The sequence below is a fragment of the Lithobates pipiens genome, unplaced genomic scaffold, assembly GCF_037356315.1.
Source record: "Lithobates pipiens isolate NorthernLeopardFrog02 unplaced genomic scaffold, aLitPip1_a1.2 Scaffold_22, whole genome shotgun sequence".
Taxonomy (NCBI): Eukaryota; Metazoa; Chordata; class Amphibia; order Anura; family Ranidae; genus Lithobates; species Lithobates pipiens.
Window position 1 is genome coordinate 348,158,881 of NW_027507784.1, and position 13,906 is coordinate 348,172,786.

At 45.9% G+C, this 13,906-nt stretch overlaps 2 protein-coding genes across 2 annotated transcripts in view; both read right to left on the bottom strand.

Annotated features, from left to right (window-relative positions):
- Positions 1-13,906, bottom strand: part of LOC143925145 (protein mono-ADP-ribosyltransferase PARP14-like) — a 316,169-nt gene that overhangs the window by 97,297 nt on the left and 204,966 nt on the right. The gene's annotated exons all lie outside the window — the stretch shown is intronic.
- LOC143925141 (protein mono-ADP-ribosyltransferase PARP14-like) overlaps positions 1-13,906 on the bottom strand; it is a 58,975-nt gene that overhangs the window by 33,329 nt on the left and 11,740 nt on the right. The window contains exons 3-6 of the mRNA XM_077449755.1: positions 11,699-11,729; positions 9,060-9,254; positions 6,213-6,449; positions 1,061-3,330 (exon numbers count right to left, since the gene is read on the bottom strand). Coding sequence (XP_077305881.1) covers positions 1,061-3,330; positions 6,213-6,449; positions 9,060-9,254; positions 11,699-11,729 — 2,733 coding nt within the window. The remainder of the gene's footprint in view (positions 1-1,060; positions 3,331-6,212; positions 6,450-9,059; positions 9,255-11,698; positions 11,730-13,906) is intronic.

Here is a 13,906-nt window from a genome sequence, read left to right on the forward strand (position 1 = left end):
GGTGATCAGTGGGAAGAATGTTCCTTACATTGGTGATCAGTGAGAAGAATGTTCCTTACATTGGTGATCAGTGAGAAGAATGTTCCTTACATTGGTGATCAGTGAGAAGAATGTTCCTTACATTGGTGGTCAGTGAGAAGAATGTTCCTTACATTGGTGATCAGTGAGAAGAATGTTCCTTACATTGGTGATCAGTGGGAAGAATGTTCCTTACATTGGTGATCAGTGAGAAGAATGTTCCTTACATTGGTGATCAGTGAGAAGAATGTTCCTTACATTGGTGGTCAGTGAGAAGAATGTTCCTTACATTGGTGATCAGTGAGAAGAATGTTCCTTACATTGGTGATCAGTGAGAAGAATGTTCCTTACATTGGTGATCGGTGAGAAGAATGTCCCTTACATTGGTGATATGTGAGAAGAATGTTCCTTACATTGGTGATCAGTGGGAAGAATGCTCCTTACATTGGTGATCAGTGGGAAGAATGTCCCTTACATATAGCTAAAAAGATCATTGGTGTCAGTGGTACCTTATCTGAGAGTCAGAAATTGGTCATTAGTTATGGAACCCCTGGTAACTTCTGGAAGAACCGTAAGGAACTACTGAATTCTGGTTGAGAAAAGCTAATAAAAAGCATGTAAAGCAAGTAAGTGGTAAAATTTCTTTGAGGTTTCCTTTGCTGTCTGGGTCCACCTATGGAAATCCCATTGACATCCATGATGGTCACCATAATCAGAATGGGGTGGGAATAATTGTATGGTCAGCCTCAGCACCTGCCCAACTTCCTCACCCTCCCCCTTTTTCTCATAATCAGAAAGAATTCCCAAAAGAAGACAACAACAGCAACAGCATGCAAAACAGATTTGGAAAGTGTTAGAACCCCTCGTGTTTTATTGCTTTCTTTGTCCCATCAAACTTGGACAGGAAGAAAGGTAACATTTCCCAACAGGGATGCGCTCAACAATAAACACTCAGCGGTTCTAACCTTTCCTATCTATTCGAATCATAAAAGTCTTTGGTAAAGTCCCACTTTAGCAGGAAAATGCTGGAGAATCTACATACCGAGCAGTCCTCAATGTTCTTCTGAAGCAGCGTGATCTTCAGCCCTTCCTTGGTCATCACGGCGTTATCATTACCTCTATTCACTGGTGTTGGTGCTGGTGGGTTCTGTGTGGTTTTTGTGACCGGCTGGGGTGCCCTTGTTGTAGATGGCACAGCACTCGTTTCGTTACCAAATTTGGCATTTGCAGCCTCAGAGAAAGCTTTGACAGTTTCCTCCTTCATGTCTACAAGATGGATTCTCTGTAAAGTGCTCTGTTGTCCCGGCGTCTCTACGTAGTCCCGAATGGCTTCCACTATGTTTTCAATGCATAATTTTAGGGGAAATCCAAAAACTCCAGAACTGACAGCTGGAATTGCTATTGAACTGTGACTCTTCTCGGAGGCCAGCTGTAAACTGGTGGTAATTGCCCTCCGTAGGAGCCGTTCACATCTGGAGCGTGAATTGGAGTCCCATCGGGGACCCACTGTATGTATGATTTGTTTGCATGGCAATTTCCCTGCGTCAGTAATTACCGAATCTCCGGTGGACAATTTACCATCTTTCTTGATAATCTGATTGCAATCATCTTGGAGTTTATGTCCTGCTGCATCCAGAATAGCTTTTGCCAAACCCCCAATATGTTTCAGATCTTCATTGGCTGCATTAACAATGACATCTACATTGTGACGGCACAGGTCATCTTTATATACCGAGAGGGTCATTCCATTTGGAAGAATTATTTGGGATCTGGGTTTATGAAATAGATTATTTTCTACACCAGCCTCCTCCAGACGTATCACACAATGGTAATTTGTCCTTGCGGTTGTAGCATGCACTTCTTCATTGACCTTACAAAACTTTTTGGCTCCCGGTTTCTCAATACGCAGAGTATCACTATGAACTGAATGCAGAGTGTCCCTAATGGTATTTGAAGCCTCCTGAACCTTCACCCGTGGTCCCGACAGGCAGATGCTGTTCTGATTCTTTGTTACATTTACATTTTTCTTTATCTTCTTCAAAATTTCCTTCTTGTCCTCCCAGATGAACGTCATCTTTGCTGAAGGTTGAACTGGAATTTCGGTCTCTATAGTAGTGTTCTTCTCCAGAAAGTCGCTGACTTGTTGGTAACAATTTAGAACATTTGAAGTCAGGCCGGCGATGACCACGTTGTCCTCCGTCCCAGAAGAAGATTCCTCTATCAGGACTGTGATTTTCTCTGCATTAAATACCTGAAGTAGATGTGACTGGAGACTTCTCCACTCCGGAGTTTTTAGAAGACTTTTGTCTTCAACTAAAAGTTGTCTGTGGAGCAGATTTTCCTTAATTTTCTTTTCTGCTTCTATCAAGTCTTCCATTGAATGAGCCATCAGTTTAACAATGTCGTCATCAATTTCCAGCATTGCGTTGATGTTGTGACGTACAAAGAGCAGAGAGGACATCTCTTCATTATCAATGGACATCAGGAACTGGATGAGGTGTGGATTCATCTGGAAGGGTTTGCTTTTCATTTGTTGTTTAATGTTGAGTATCTCACATTTGGCGGTGAGCACTTCTTCTTTCAGTCCCGATAGATGGACGTTCTTTGTTGGCACATCATAGTCCATCTTCAGCTCTGGAACCTTGTCCAGGATCTTCTTCTTTAGGCCGCTGTTACACATAATCTGATAGAGAGCTGGAGACATAGATAAGGTCTCAGTCTTGGTTTGTTTCTTTCTTTCCACCACTTTGGTGGTTTCCTCTACCAGTTGTCTGAATGTCGGGTCAATCTTTGTAACATCCTTGGACATTCCAGCCAAGAAAACTTTCTCTAAACCAAAGTCAGGTTTGATGAGTACTCCGTCATAGGTGGAGCTGCTGACATGTTCTCTAATAGCTTCCCAGACCGACTCATCCATTTTATACTCTATTACTCTGAACTTTGATATGAGAAGTGAGAATTCATTATAAATATCCTCACTCCACCTCGGTACAATCTTTGCCACAGACCTGAGATTGGTGGACAAGGTGGGAGGGAAGACGAGTTGAAGGACAGGATTCTGGCAGTCTTGATCTGGCCATTTGATCTCACAGTGTTTATCCTTCATCTTCACATCTATGTTGTTCTTTAGTCCTTCATTATTACAGATATGTTGCAATATGTATGGACTGATATTAAACTCTATAGGCTTTGGTATTTCTATACAAGGTCCGCCCTTCCCATACAGTGCTATACCCAACAATGGGTAGTAAGGGTATGCAGATATCTTTTTCTTGGACAACACATGATCCGTCTTCAAAACTCGTTTGACATCTGGAAGAGAAGGAAACAAAACAGAAGGGTCACAGTGATGCATGACTTAGAACATTACGTGCTTTCAAAGTGGTTCACCAAAATGGCTTCAGAATTTAGAAAAACTGGTGACACAACAGGACAATTTGGTATCTTAGGGGCTATAATAAAGGCTTTGGAGTGGTAAGGTGAGGGGGTCATTCTCCCCTGAGCTCGGACTTGGATTTCATAACCCAATTCAAAAAGATTTTAGTTCCAGTTACTAACTGACCTATGTACTCCGTGCTGAATTTATTCAGCAATGAAGACATTTCAGCAGTAGTGAGTTTCCGAAGTGAACAAAACAGAATTTTTTTTTGTAATATGTTGGCCAACAATAAATATATTGTATGGTAGATAATGCTGCGGATACAAAGTTGGTATTGCCATCAAATGAATGCTGCTCATAACCCATTCCATGGACCGATCCGCTCATGCTCAAACTGGAGAATTGTTTGCATAGATTAGGATTAGATTAGGATTAGATTAGGATTAGATTAGGATTACATGGATTAGGCTGAGTATGAAAACTCTGATGTTGGCCACAAACAGTTCTATTCCTCCTCAATGTGCCACTTACCATATCATATGTAGCAGAATCTTTAACCTCTTCCAGTTTAATGAGAACCTTTGAGGCCACAGACCGCTGACATCTTTCAATAAGTGGTGGGTTGTGAGCAGGGCAGGACTTACAATTGGGCTTGACTGGGCTCAAGCCCATGGGCCCCGCCAAATAGGGGGCCCCCCTGAGATACATAGCTGAGTGTACTCGGCTCAGCTCCGCTCACAGTCACGCCCAGTCCTGCCCTATGATGGACATAACACAGGGACTGGGTGTGAACGTGAGCCAAGCCGAGTACACTCGGATACTCTGCTCCGCTCGGGACTGCGACAGGACCCGAGAGCCGCCAAGAGGACCCGAGAGCTGCCAAGATGTATCTCAGTGACGCCATTTTTAAACATCAAGACTGCAATGACAAGGCTACAAAAGACACTGGGGCAAGGCTGAAAATGACAAGGCTACACTGACAAGGCTGCAGATGGACACTGATAAGGGTGCATTGATGGGCATTTAAATGTAATTTTCTTTCCTTAAAATCCCCTCCTAAACTTGGGGTGCGTGTTATACGCCGATAAATCCGATAATGTATAGAAGGTAGGGCCCGAAAATGACTCAAGCCCAGGGGCCCCCACCACCCTAAGTCCTGCCCTGGCTGTGAGGCATAGTGGGTGCAAAGTTGGTGAAAGTCATTGGGCGCCAGACACTTCTCGGGTGCAAAAGAGGTTTTATTTCTTTTAACAGTCCTTTTTTTATATTTCGCAAGGGAAAGAGGGTTGGGGCCAGGACACCATTAAAAGCGGTTGTATACCCACACATCTAAAAAAATAAAAAATAAAAATAAAAACACCTCTGCAAGACAAAGGCATAATGAGCTGGTATGCACTGTATACTAGCGCATTATGAAATACTTACCTTAGATCGAAGCCCACGTATCGGAGCACGGTCCACACCGAGAGAGCTGACATCTTGCCCTCGGCGTCTCTTCCGGGTTTGCGGCTCTGGCCACTCACAGCATCGGAGCCGGTGACTTCACTGCGGAAACGTCTTCCAGGAAAGTTCTGCCGATGTCTGCTGGACCTTCAGCCAGGCATTCAGAGCGCATGCGCCGCTGACATCAGCAGCTGCATGCAAAGGGAATATCTCCTAAATCGTGCAGGTTTAGGAGATATTAAATTTGCCTACAGGTAAGCCTTATTATAGGTTTCGCTTTAGGTAAAAATTACAAATTAGGGTATACAACCACTTTAAAGTGCAATTTCAATAGGCAGACCCGAGACTTCAATAGGAGGACAGCGGTACAGGGAAAGGCCCAGCAAGGTGCCAGTTCTGCACGTGCAGGATTGCTGTCCCCTATGGCAATAGTATTTAACAGTTCCCAACGCAAAGTTCAACAGTTCTCTCAGCTTCACTACAATGTCCACTTGTAGCTCTTCAGCCCCCGTAACTCTTGAGCTCCTGGTCTCTCACTGGACCCTCCGATTCACTGACTCCGAATCCCGTGAGCTCCTCGAGGCTTTTGCGGTGGTATCTCCCTCAGGCGTCACCCACGCTTCCCTGCTGGGTCCCTAGCTTGGCACTCCAGATACATTTCAAGCTTCACCCCCTGCTGACCGGTTCAGTCCCTGGCTTCACACACAAGGCTGCTCTGCAAGCATCACCTCCGCTGGTTGGGTCCCTGACTTGATCTCCGCCTGAAGTTTCCCGATTCTCCACCGTGCCCGTTCGGTGAGAATGTCACTCCGGTACTTGCTTCAGTTACTCACTGTGATTCCCTTGGTCCCTTAGTGGTGACAGCTTCCCTTCTACCTCTGACCAGGACAGGTTCTCCGGCCGGCAGAACCGTCACTTTTAGTTGGACTGCAAACCACAGTCCCAACCCTGGTCTTCCCTCTTGGCAGCCAGATGTCCCCAGGATAGGCCCAATCTCCGGCCTAGCAGCCTGGGACAGACGACACACGTCCACCCAGAAGGCCGTTCGGGTGGCACAGAACACAGGTCACCTGACCCCATCTGAATATATAGGTTCTCCCAGCAGGCTAAGGGATTCAAGAAAACCCCTGCCCATTGGCTGAGGTATCCCATATACCCATAATTTGACCTTGAAATGCCCTTCTCACATCTAATGCCACCTAGTGCCCGGCCACCTAGTGGCAGAAGAGAAAAGTTAAACAAATCAATGGATCTCTAACTACTATCTACAGTAGCTACTTTGGACAAGGAATTTGGTGAGGAGCTCCCTGACCAAACCCCAGGGCACTACACAATTTAGAGGGGTCCCCAACTAACGTGTGAAGGTTCTCACCTGCTGCGTCACGAAACATAATCAGTGCGGCTCTTTCCTCAGGTAACATCACAATGTCTTCTACTCTTCCTCCTCCCTGTTTTGGGTTCTCAAAGAAAGCTGTCAAATGCATGTCAGATGTGTTCTCCGGGACATTCTCCACCCTGACGCTTTGGGATTCTTCCAGAGGCCTCGCTGTCAGCTTGTTGTGAACCGCTCTGAGGTTACTGGAGAAAGTTCTGATGAATCTCGGAATATCTGAAAAACCAACAAGAATTTTTTTCCTAATATATATATATATATATATATATATATATATATATATATATGGCATAAGTACAACTGTGCAAAACCTATGAAGGACCATGAAGCCTACCTGCTGCGGGGCTTACGTTTTCACCCTGGCATTTACCCTCTACAGCTGGCTGCCCCACTAGATAGACACCCATGGTTGTCTTTGTGTCTGATCAGTGGGCTCAGTGTGTCCCCCAATTCCAGCTCTCGTTGTTGTGGCCCCTCTGCAAACACTGGAGCATTAAAGGAGGTTGTACAGCAAATGGTCTTGGGGCAAGACGTTGGGAAGACAATGATGGACCCTCGCAGTTTTCACATTTTATAAAACTCATACTGATACATATTTGGTAGATTTTTGCACTCTCAGCCCTTGTACACACGGTCGGAGATTCCGACGGAATGTGTCCAATCGGACCGTTTTGTCGGATATTCCGACTGTGTGTGGTCTCCATTGGACCAACTTGTTGGTAAAATTTTCTGACAAAATGCTCCGATCGGACATACTCCGATCATGTGTAGAGAATTCCGATCGGACAAAGTGCCACGCATGCTCAGATCAAATTCCTACATCAAAGCTATTGGCTACTAGCCTGAACGTAGTCCTGTCGTAACGAAATAACGTCATCACGTTCTGAAAGATCGGATTTTCCGACAACTTGGTCCGACCGTGTGTATGCAACATTTTCAGACAAAATCTGTCAGACGGATTTGGTTGTCGGAATGTCCTAAGGCTAAGGCCTCGTTTACACTTGCTTCAAAATGTGGCATTGAACACGCTTTTTTAAAGCACCCTGTAATGCCGATCAAAGCTCCTTTCACTAAATAAAATGGTTACCTTACAGTCCTGTTCACACATTGCATCTGCTTTGCTTCAAAAATTATCCCCCATGTCGCTTTCTTGGTGCTTCAAAGCCCCTCCAAAGCCTCCATAGAAGTCTGTGACAACGCTTGGTAGCAGCACCTGCAGCTTTTGTTCAGCTTTAGAGTCACTATGTTTTGGAGGTATTGCAGGTATGAGATATCCCAGGATGCACTGGGAAACCAACAAGCGAACTGAAAAGACATTATCAGCCGTCACTTCTGGTTCATCTGTATATATATATATATATTCTAGAAGTGTCTGGTGAAGACATCCCATCTGGTGTGCAACGTGAAGCAGCAGGAAGGTAAGAGGAGTCTGGATTGAACCAAGACAACTAGCAGAAGTCACACGTGGTGTGCAACATGGTAATGCTATAGTGGAAGGTGGAGGATCAGCAGAGCTGGTAGACTGGAGCAGTAGAAATGAGCAATGTCACATGTGGCGCGCAGTGTGTGAGAAATATAGCGGGAGCGGAGACCAGAAGAGAGGAGGATCAGCAGAGCTTGGGTTACTACTGAGTGAGAGGGGGGGATCAGCAGAGCTGGGGGCCGCTGCTAAGTGGGCGGGGGGGGCGATCAGTAGAGCAGGGGGTTACTACTAGTTGGGGGATTAATACTAAGTGGGGGGGGGGGGGATCAGCAAATCTGAGGGTACTACTGAGAAGGATCTGCTGAACAAGGGTACTAATAAGCTGGGGATCTGCTGCACGAGGGTACAAATGCTGGACAGGGGTACTAATGAGCTGGGAATCTGGTGAGTGGAGGTACTACTGGGAACACACACACACACACACACACACACACACACACACACACCGTGAATTTGGTAAACTTAAAAAAAAGCATCACGGAAGCATCAAAAAAGCACGTTGAAGTGATAGGTGCTTTAATGTGTGTTGAAGTCGAAGCAAATGTAAATGAGCCCCAATACAGTTACATTTTTCTTGAAGTGCGCACAGTGGGCACATTTTTGGCATGTGAATCTATAGATTGAAGCTTTTACCTCCATTGCTCTCCAGCCCCAATAGATAAGAGAGGTCGGTGATTCTGTAGAGCAGGGGTAGGGAACCTATGGCTCTTGAGCCAGATGTGGCTCTTGATGGCTGCATCTGGCTCTCCCCTCTCAATCTGCGGATTGCATAGTGTGCCGATCCGTGGATTGAGCCCATAGGAAAGGCCACAGCTTCGGCCTAGCTCCGGAGCTGCGGCCATCTTGGTACACCTGGCGGCGGCCTAGGTGAGCGGCGCGCTGACGTCACCATCGCCCGCCTCAACTGGTCGTGGATCTGCCTGCCTGTGTAGTGGTAAGCAAGCAGACAATCGTAGGGGAGATGTGGATATTACAGTTGGGGAGATGACGTGGATATTACAGTTATAATTGAAATTAGTTGATCGATTAAAAAAAAAAGAAAATTGTTTTAAACATATTGTATGGCTCTCGCGGCATTACATTTTAAAATATGTGGCGTTCATGGCTCTCTCAGCCAAAAAGGTTCCCTACCCCTGCTGTAGAGTGTGGGCCTTATGGTAGTTCCATGTCTTTTTGGGCTTATGGCAAACAACATTCTCTTACAAGAGCCATTGGATGATAGTAGACGATGGAGCTTGTAGGCCCACATACTAGAAGCTGTGAGCCTCATTCCAGGCTTTATAATCGAAATCAAGGGGGGAAAAATAAATAAATAAAAAATAAATCACAAAGATTGGACTCACCGATATCACATGTGAAGGTGACAACAGCAGATTGGATCTCCGGAATTATCTCCACATAGAAGTCTTCGTCCGCGCCCTTCTCACTGGTATTCTCCACCAGGAGGTTTAACATCTCAGGAGTGTAGCTGCCCCGGACGTTCTCGATCAGAACCAGAGAGGACGGGGGGTCCTGTATCGCCTCATCGTCTGGTGTGGCTGTAACACAGCAAAATACATTCCCCGGGAAAGTTTTTTAGAGTTATTATTTTAATCATTATGGATGAACACAATGACTTAAAGAACATTCTGAGATCCATCGACAGAGATTGCTTCCTTATTGAGTTTCTGAGCCAATTCTCCAGGACAGGATGAGAGTTGGTGACCTCAGAGTAGAGCCATGTAGTAGAGCCATGTAGTAGAGCCATGGTTCCTTCTAATTGTGGAGGACCAGCTGAAAAGAAGAGCGGGTGTAACACCCTCCTAGTATATGTGCTAGGTGCAAATAGTTAGATAAGTGTAGTTTGCTCCTCCGTCTAACCTGGTGGGGCTGGAGGGAAATCTATCTTCACCAAGTCTTCTTAACAGAATGCTGCAATTAGTCAGGGCTGCTCCTGTGTTCTGGTGCTGTTAGGTTTGCCTGGGCTCCTCCCGCCTTCTAGAAACTAGTAGAGTTTCCTGAAAAACAGGTGGGAGCTAGGCAAATAGGCATCATGAATATACAGTATATGCAGTCTCGGCCAATTACAGGGGAGATGCCCTTGAGCATGCCGGGATCGGCCTATATATTCAGGGAACATGTGAGTTCTGGGTCCTTTCCAGATGGTGGAGTGCAGGGGCGGGAAAAGGGGTGGGCAGGAGGGGCGGCTGCCCCTGGCGCAATGGTTTATTGCAGGGGTAGGGGGCACCCTGACCCTAACCTTAAGGGAAAGGGGGGGGGCGCAGTTTGGCATCTTTGCCCTGGGCGCTGGATGACCTTGTCCCGGCGCTGGTGGAGTGCACCAGCCAGTGGTGAGGCAGGCTTGGCTCCCCTGGCACCTGCTGCCATGTGGCCTCAAGCGGGCAACCTGAGGGCCTGAAGCTAAAATGGAGGAGTGGCCCTGGTACTTCTAAAGAGCTGACTGAAGGGGGAACCATAATGTTTTGGTATATAGTGCGCTGTGATAATAAACTTTATCGAGCCGCCAACACCGCTTCTAGACAGAAAAGCATAAAAAAGATATATGTGTAGCGCTATGACAAAGACAAAAATTTTTTTTTAAATTATACGCATCACCATATAAATCTTAAAAAAAACGAAGAAAACCATATTCCCTAATAGTGAAAAAACATAAAACCACTTTTAAGCAGTTGAATAAACCTTTAAAATGAAAATATAAGTGAAAAAAAAATGAATGAAAACTATAAATAATGATCATTCGTAAATAATTATCAAAAAGATGTGCAGGTGCCAAGTAAGTCCCAAAATATAAAGGCCAATAGTAGATTTGAAGAGGAATCAACTTTCCAAGAAACAACTTCCAAAGAAAATGGTGTACTCTTCATGCATCACCACCACCACCGCAAAACTGGGGGAAGGCTTACCGGAAGACTTGGACTTAGTCAGGCGTATGCACCCCAAAAGTCATATAGGCTTTATGTATGGAATTCACCCGCTAGGTGTGGATACTCCACGGACTCAGCTTACACCACCATGTCGCATAGGCGAGCTGTTCCGTTAATATCCAATGAGAGAGCCAACTGAAGGGGAACCATGCCTGAGAGGATTGGATTGGAACCAAAGATCTAGGGGCCCGTTTTATTTTGGCTACCCCTCGATACTAGTACATTCAGCCAAGGGTCCAACTGGCTAGTGATCTGAAGAGCTTTGTCTACCCGTCCTTCACTACAAGAGACTTCGCTCATACCCTTCATTCCTACACTGCTATACAGAAGTCTGCCGTCTGCTACCAGCAAAGGGGTTTCACCTACCGCTCAACTCTAGATCCGCTAGAGCCCTCAAGTTGTTCATAGTTTTGTTCTGGAGTCTCCTACTACATATCCCCTACCCTATCCAAGTTCCTCTAAAATAAAACATCTCTAGACCGGTCTTTGACTCCATCGAGCTAAACGTGTGTGCACCTGGCTGCTAAATATACCTTGTGCCTGGCTGCCAGTGCAGAAGCTAGGACTATCTGGGTAAAATTTAAGCGGCTCCTACAGGGGTAGCGCTACACGGGATATATAGACATGGAGGTCTTCTGGGAGGATCCAGCTCAACTACACCCAATTGTTGGGACAAGCTGAGATAGAACTAGAACTCAGTGGATGGAAATGATCTCCATCCCGGGACTAAATTTGAACAGACCAGGACCAAAGATGACAGCCAGGCGGAACGAGGGCAAATCTTTCTAATGGAGCCCCAAATGGCAGTTAAGATCAGACAGGGGTTCTAATCCTTCCCCACTTCAACTAAAAATTAGAAAACAAGTTTTTGTCTTGACATTTTCAGCAATTTTGCCCTGCGGGTTCTCTCTATAACGGGGCACCCCCCAATGGAAGCGCCTCGGCAGCCAATGGCAGACCAATCCCAAATACCTTATATGCTCTCTCCCTCCCCCGCTCCCACCATTGTGATCTATGGGACAAACATGACTCTGAAGGTCCAATAAATGGTTTCTTACCTTTGTCCTCGGCGCGGCCGGACTGCGAGCCCTGAGAATAGAAGAGAAACCGATATGAGTCATTTCTGGAGATTCTTTTCGGTTCATTATAACAATTATTATTTCCACAACAACCGATATTTCCAGCAGAGACAACCAATGAGAGCTGAGAACAGAAAATTTTGATTGCTGCAAAGACCACCCATTATAGGTTAGTGAATGGAGTCTGTTATGTAAGAGGACCTCCCATGGAAAAAAAAAATAAAAAAATGGAAGATTTGCTTTGCCCCCCCCTCCTCACACAACACAAATAGCTTTAAATGGAAGGTTTTTTCCCCCCTTCATGACATTTTTTGCTGTTCAGCACTGCGCTAATTTAATTGCCAATCGCGCGGTCATGCAACATGGCACCCAAATGACATTTATCTCTTTTCTTTCACACAAATACAGCTTTCTTTTGGTGGTATTTTAACACCACTGTGTTTTTTATTTTTTGAGATAGACTAAAAAAAAAAAAAAAGAAAAAAAGAAAAGTCAGAAAATTTTGAAAAAACAAATGTCTTTTACTTTCTTTCACAAGATATATCCAATAAAAAATAAATATTTTTTTCATACATTTATGCAAAAAATGTCTTCTGCTAAAAAAAAAAAAAAAAAATCTCAATAAGTGACTGCCACAAACATTGATACAATGACCAGTGATAATACTATACACTGTCACTGTACTAATGACACTGTCTGGGAAGGGGTTAAAATCTAGGGCGATCATAAGGTATAAATGTGTGTACAGCGGGCTGCTTTTCACTAAGGATGCCTAATTTTATCAGCCCTGCATTACAAGAATGAGAAGCGAGGGATACTCCCTTTCGTTCGGGTCCTCCTGTGTTGTTTACCAACACAGAGCTCTGGGCTGTAAATGTGCACAGCCAACCAGCAGGTCCCGGCCATACAATCACAGCGCGTGCACGTGTAGCGCCCGGCGCCTAATGGGCAGACACTGAAGCTGCAGTTGGGCTCAGACTAATTATGTCAAAGTTGTGGTTTCTGTACCAGTTCAGTTGGGTTGTGCTGGGTTCCACTTGGCCGCGGGTGTCGCTGTCACCACTGGTAAGTGTTGGAGATGCAACAGACTGGATGCATTGGGTACCCCTTTTACTCGGAAATAGCCCGGTGGGAGTGGTTCACCCGCTGTGCATTAAGGGTACTTAAGGTACAGGCACCATATTTTTGGGGTTCGTTATCCCGACCTCGTGGCTCTTGAGCCCCCAGCTCTACCAGATAGCACAGAGCGGGGGGGTCTGCCACCTGTAGATGGCGGACAGGTGATTGGTAGATGGCGGTCTGGTCTTGCTGACCCGCCATTCCAGAGCAATGCAGAGGGACTACTTGTAAAGTTGGAGCTGCAGTGGGGAGCGGCAGCTTCGTAAGCCGATGTCTCCTCTGTAGTGCCGGTTCCTGTCCCATGCGGAGTGGCCCCATTTACTTAAATGGGTCGTGATTGGCAGGCGGTACCGCGCACCAAAAGCAACAGGGGGCTTCACTTCTGCTGCAGCATGTGTACACCTTTGGCTGCTGCCTCGGCAGCTAAAGGGGGGTAGGAATTGGGCTGGTAAAACCCCAACTTAACCGCATGGTTTTACGTGTAAATGAGCCCTAATGCCGCATACACACACGATTGGATTTTCCGATGGGAAATGTTGGATGTGAGCTTGTTGTCGGAAAGTCCGACCGTGTGCGCGCTCCATCGAATATTTGCTGTCGGACTTTCCACCAACAAATGTTGGTTAGCGGGTTCTCAAATTTTCCGCCAACAAAACGTTGTTGGAAATTCCGATCATGTGAACACAAGTCTGCGCACAAACGTTCACGCGTGCTCGGAATCAAGCAGAAGGAGCCGCACTGGCTATTGGAATTCCTTTTTCTCGGCTCGTCGTTCGTCTTGTACGTCACCGCGTTCCCACGTTCGGAATTGTTGGCCAACATTTGTGTGGCCGTGTGTGTATGAAAAATAAGTTTGAGCCAACAATCTTCGAACAAAAATCCACGGTTTTGTTGGCGGAAAGTCCGATGGTGTGTACGCGGCGTGTACGCGGCATAAGAGTGCGGCTGTCAAATGCAGCTAAGGGCTCAATCGCAACGAGCGCTTCTGCTCCTCTAAAAATCGATCTGAGTGTGTGTTTGACAGGTGGCGGGGGAGGTGATACGTTGGCTCCTCACCGCTCGATTTAA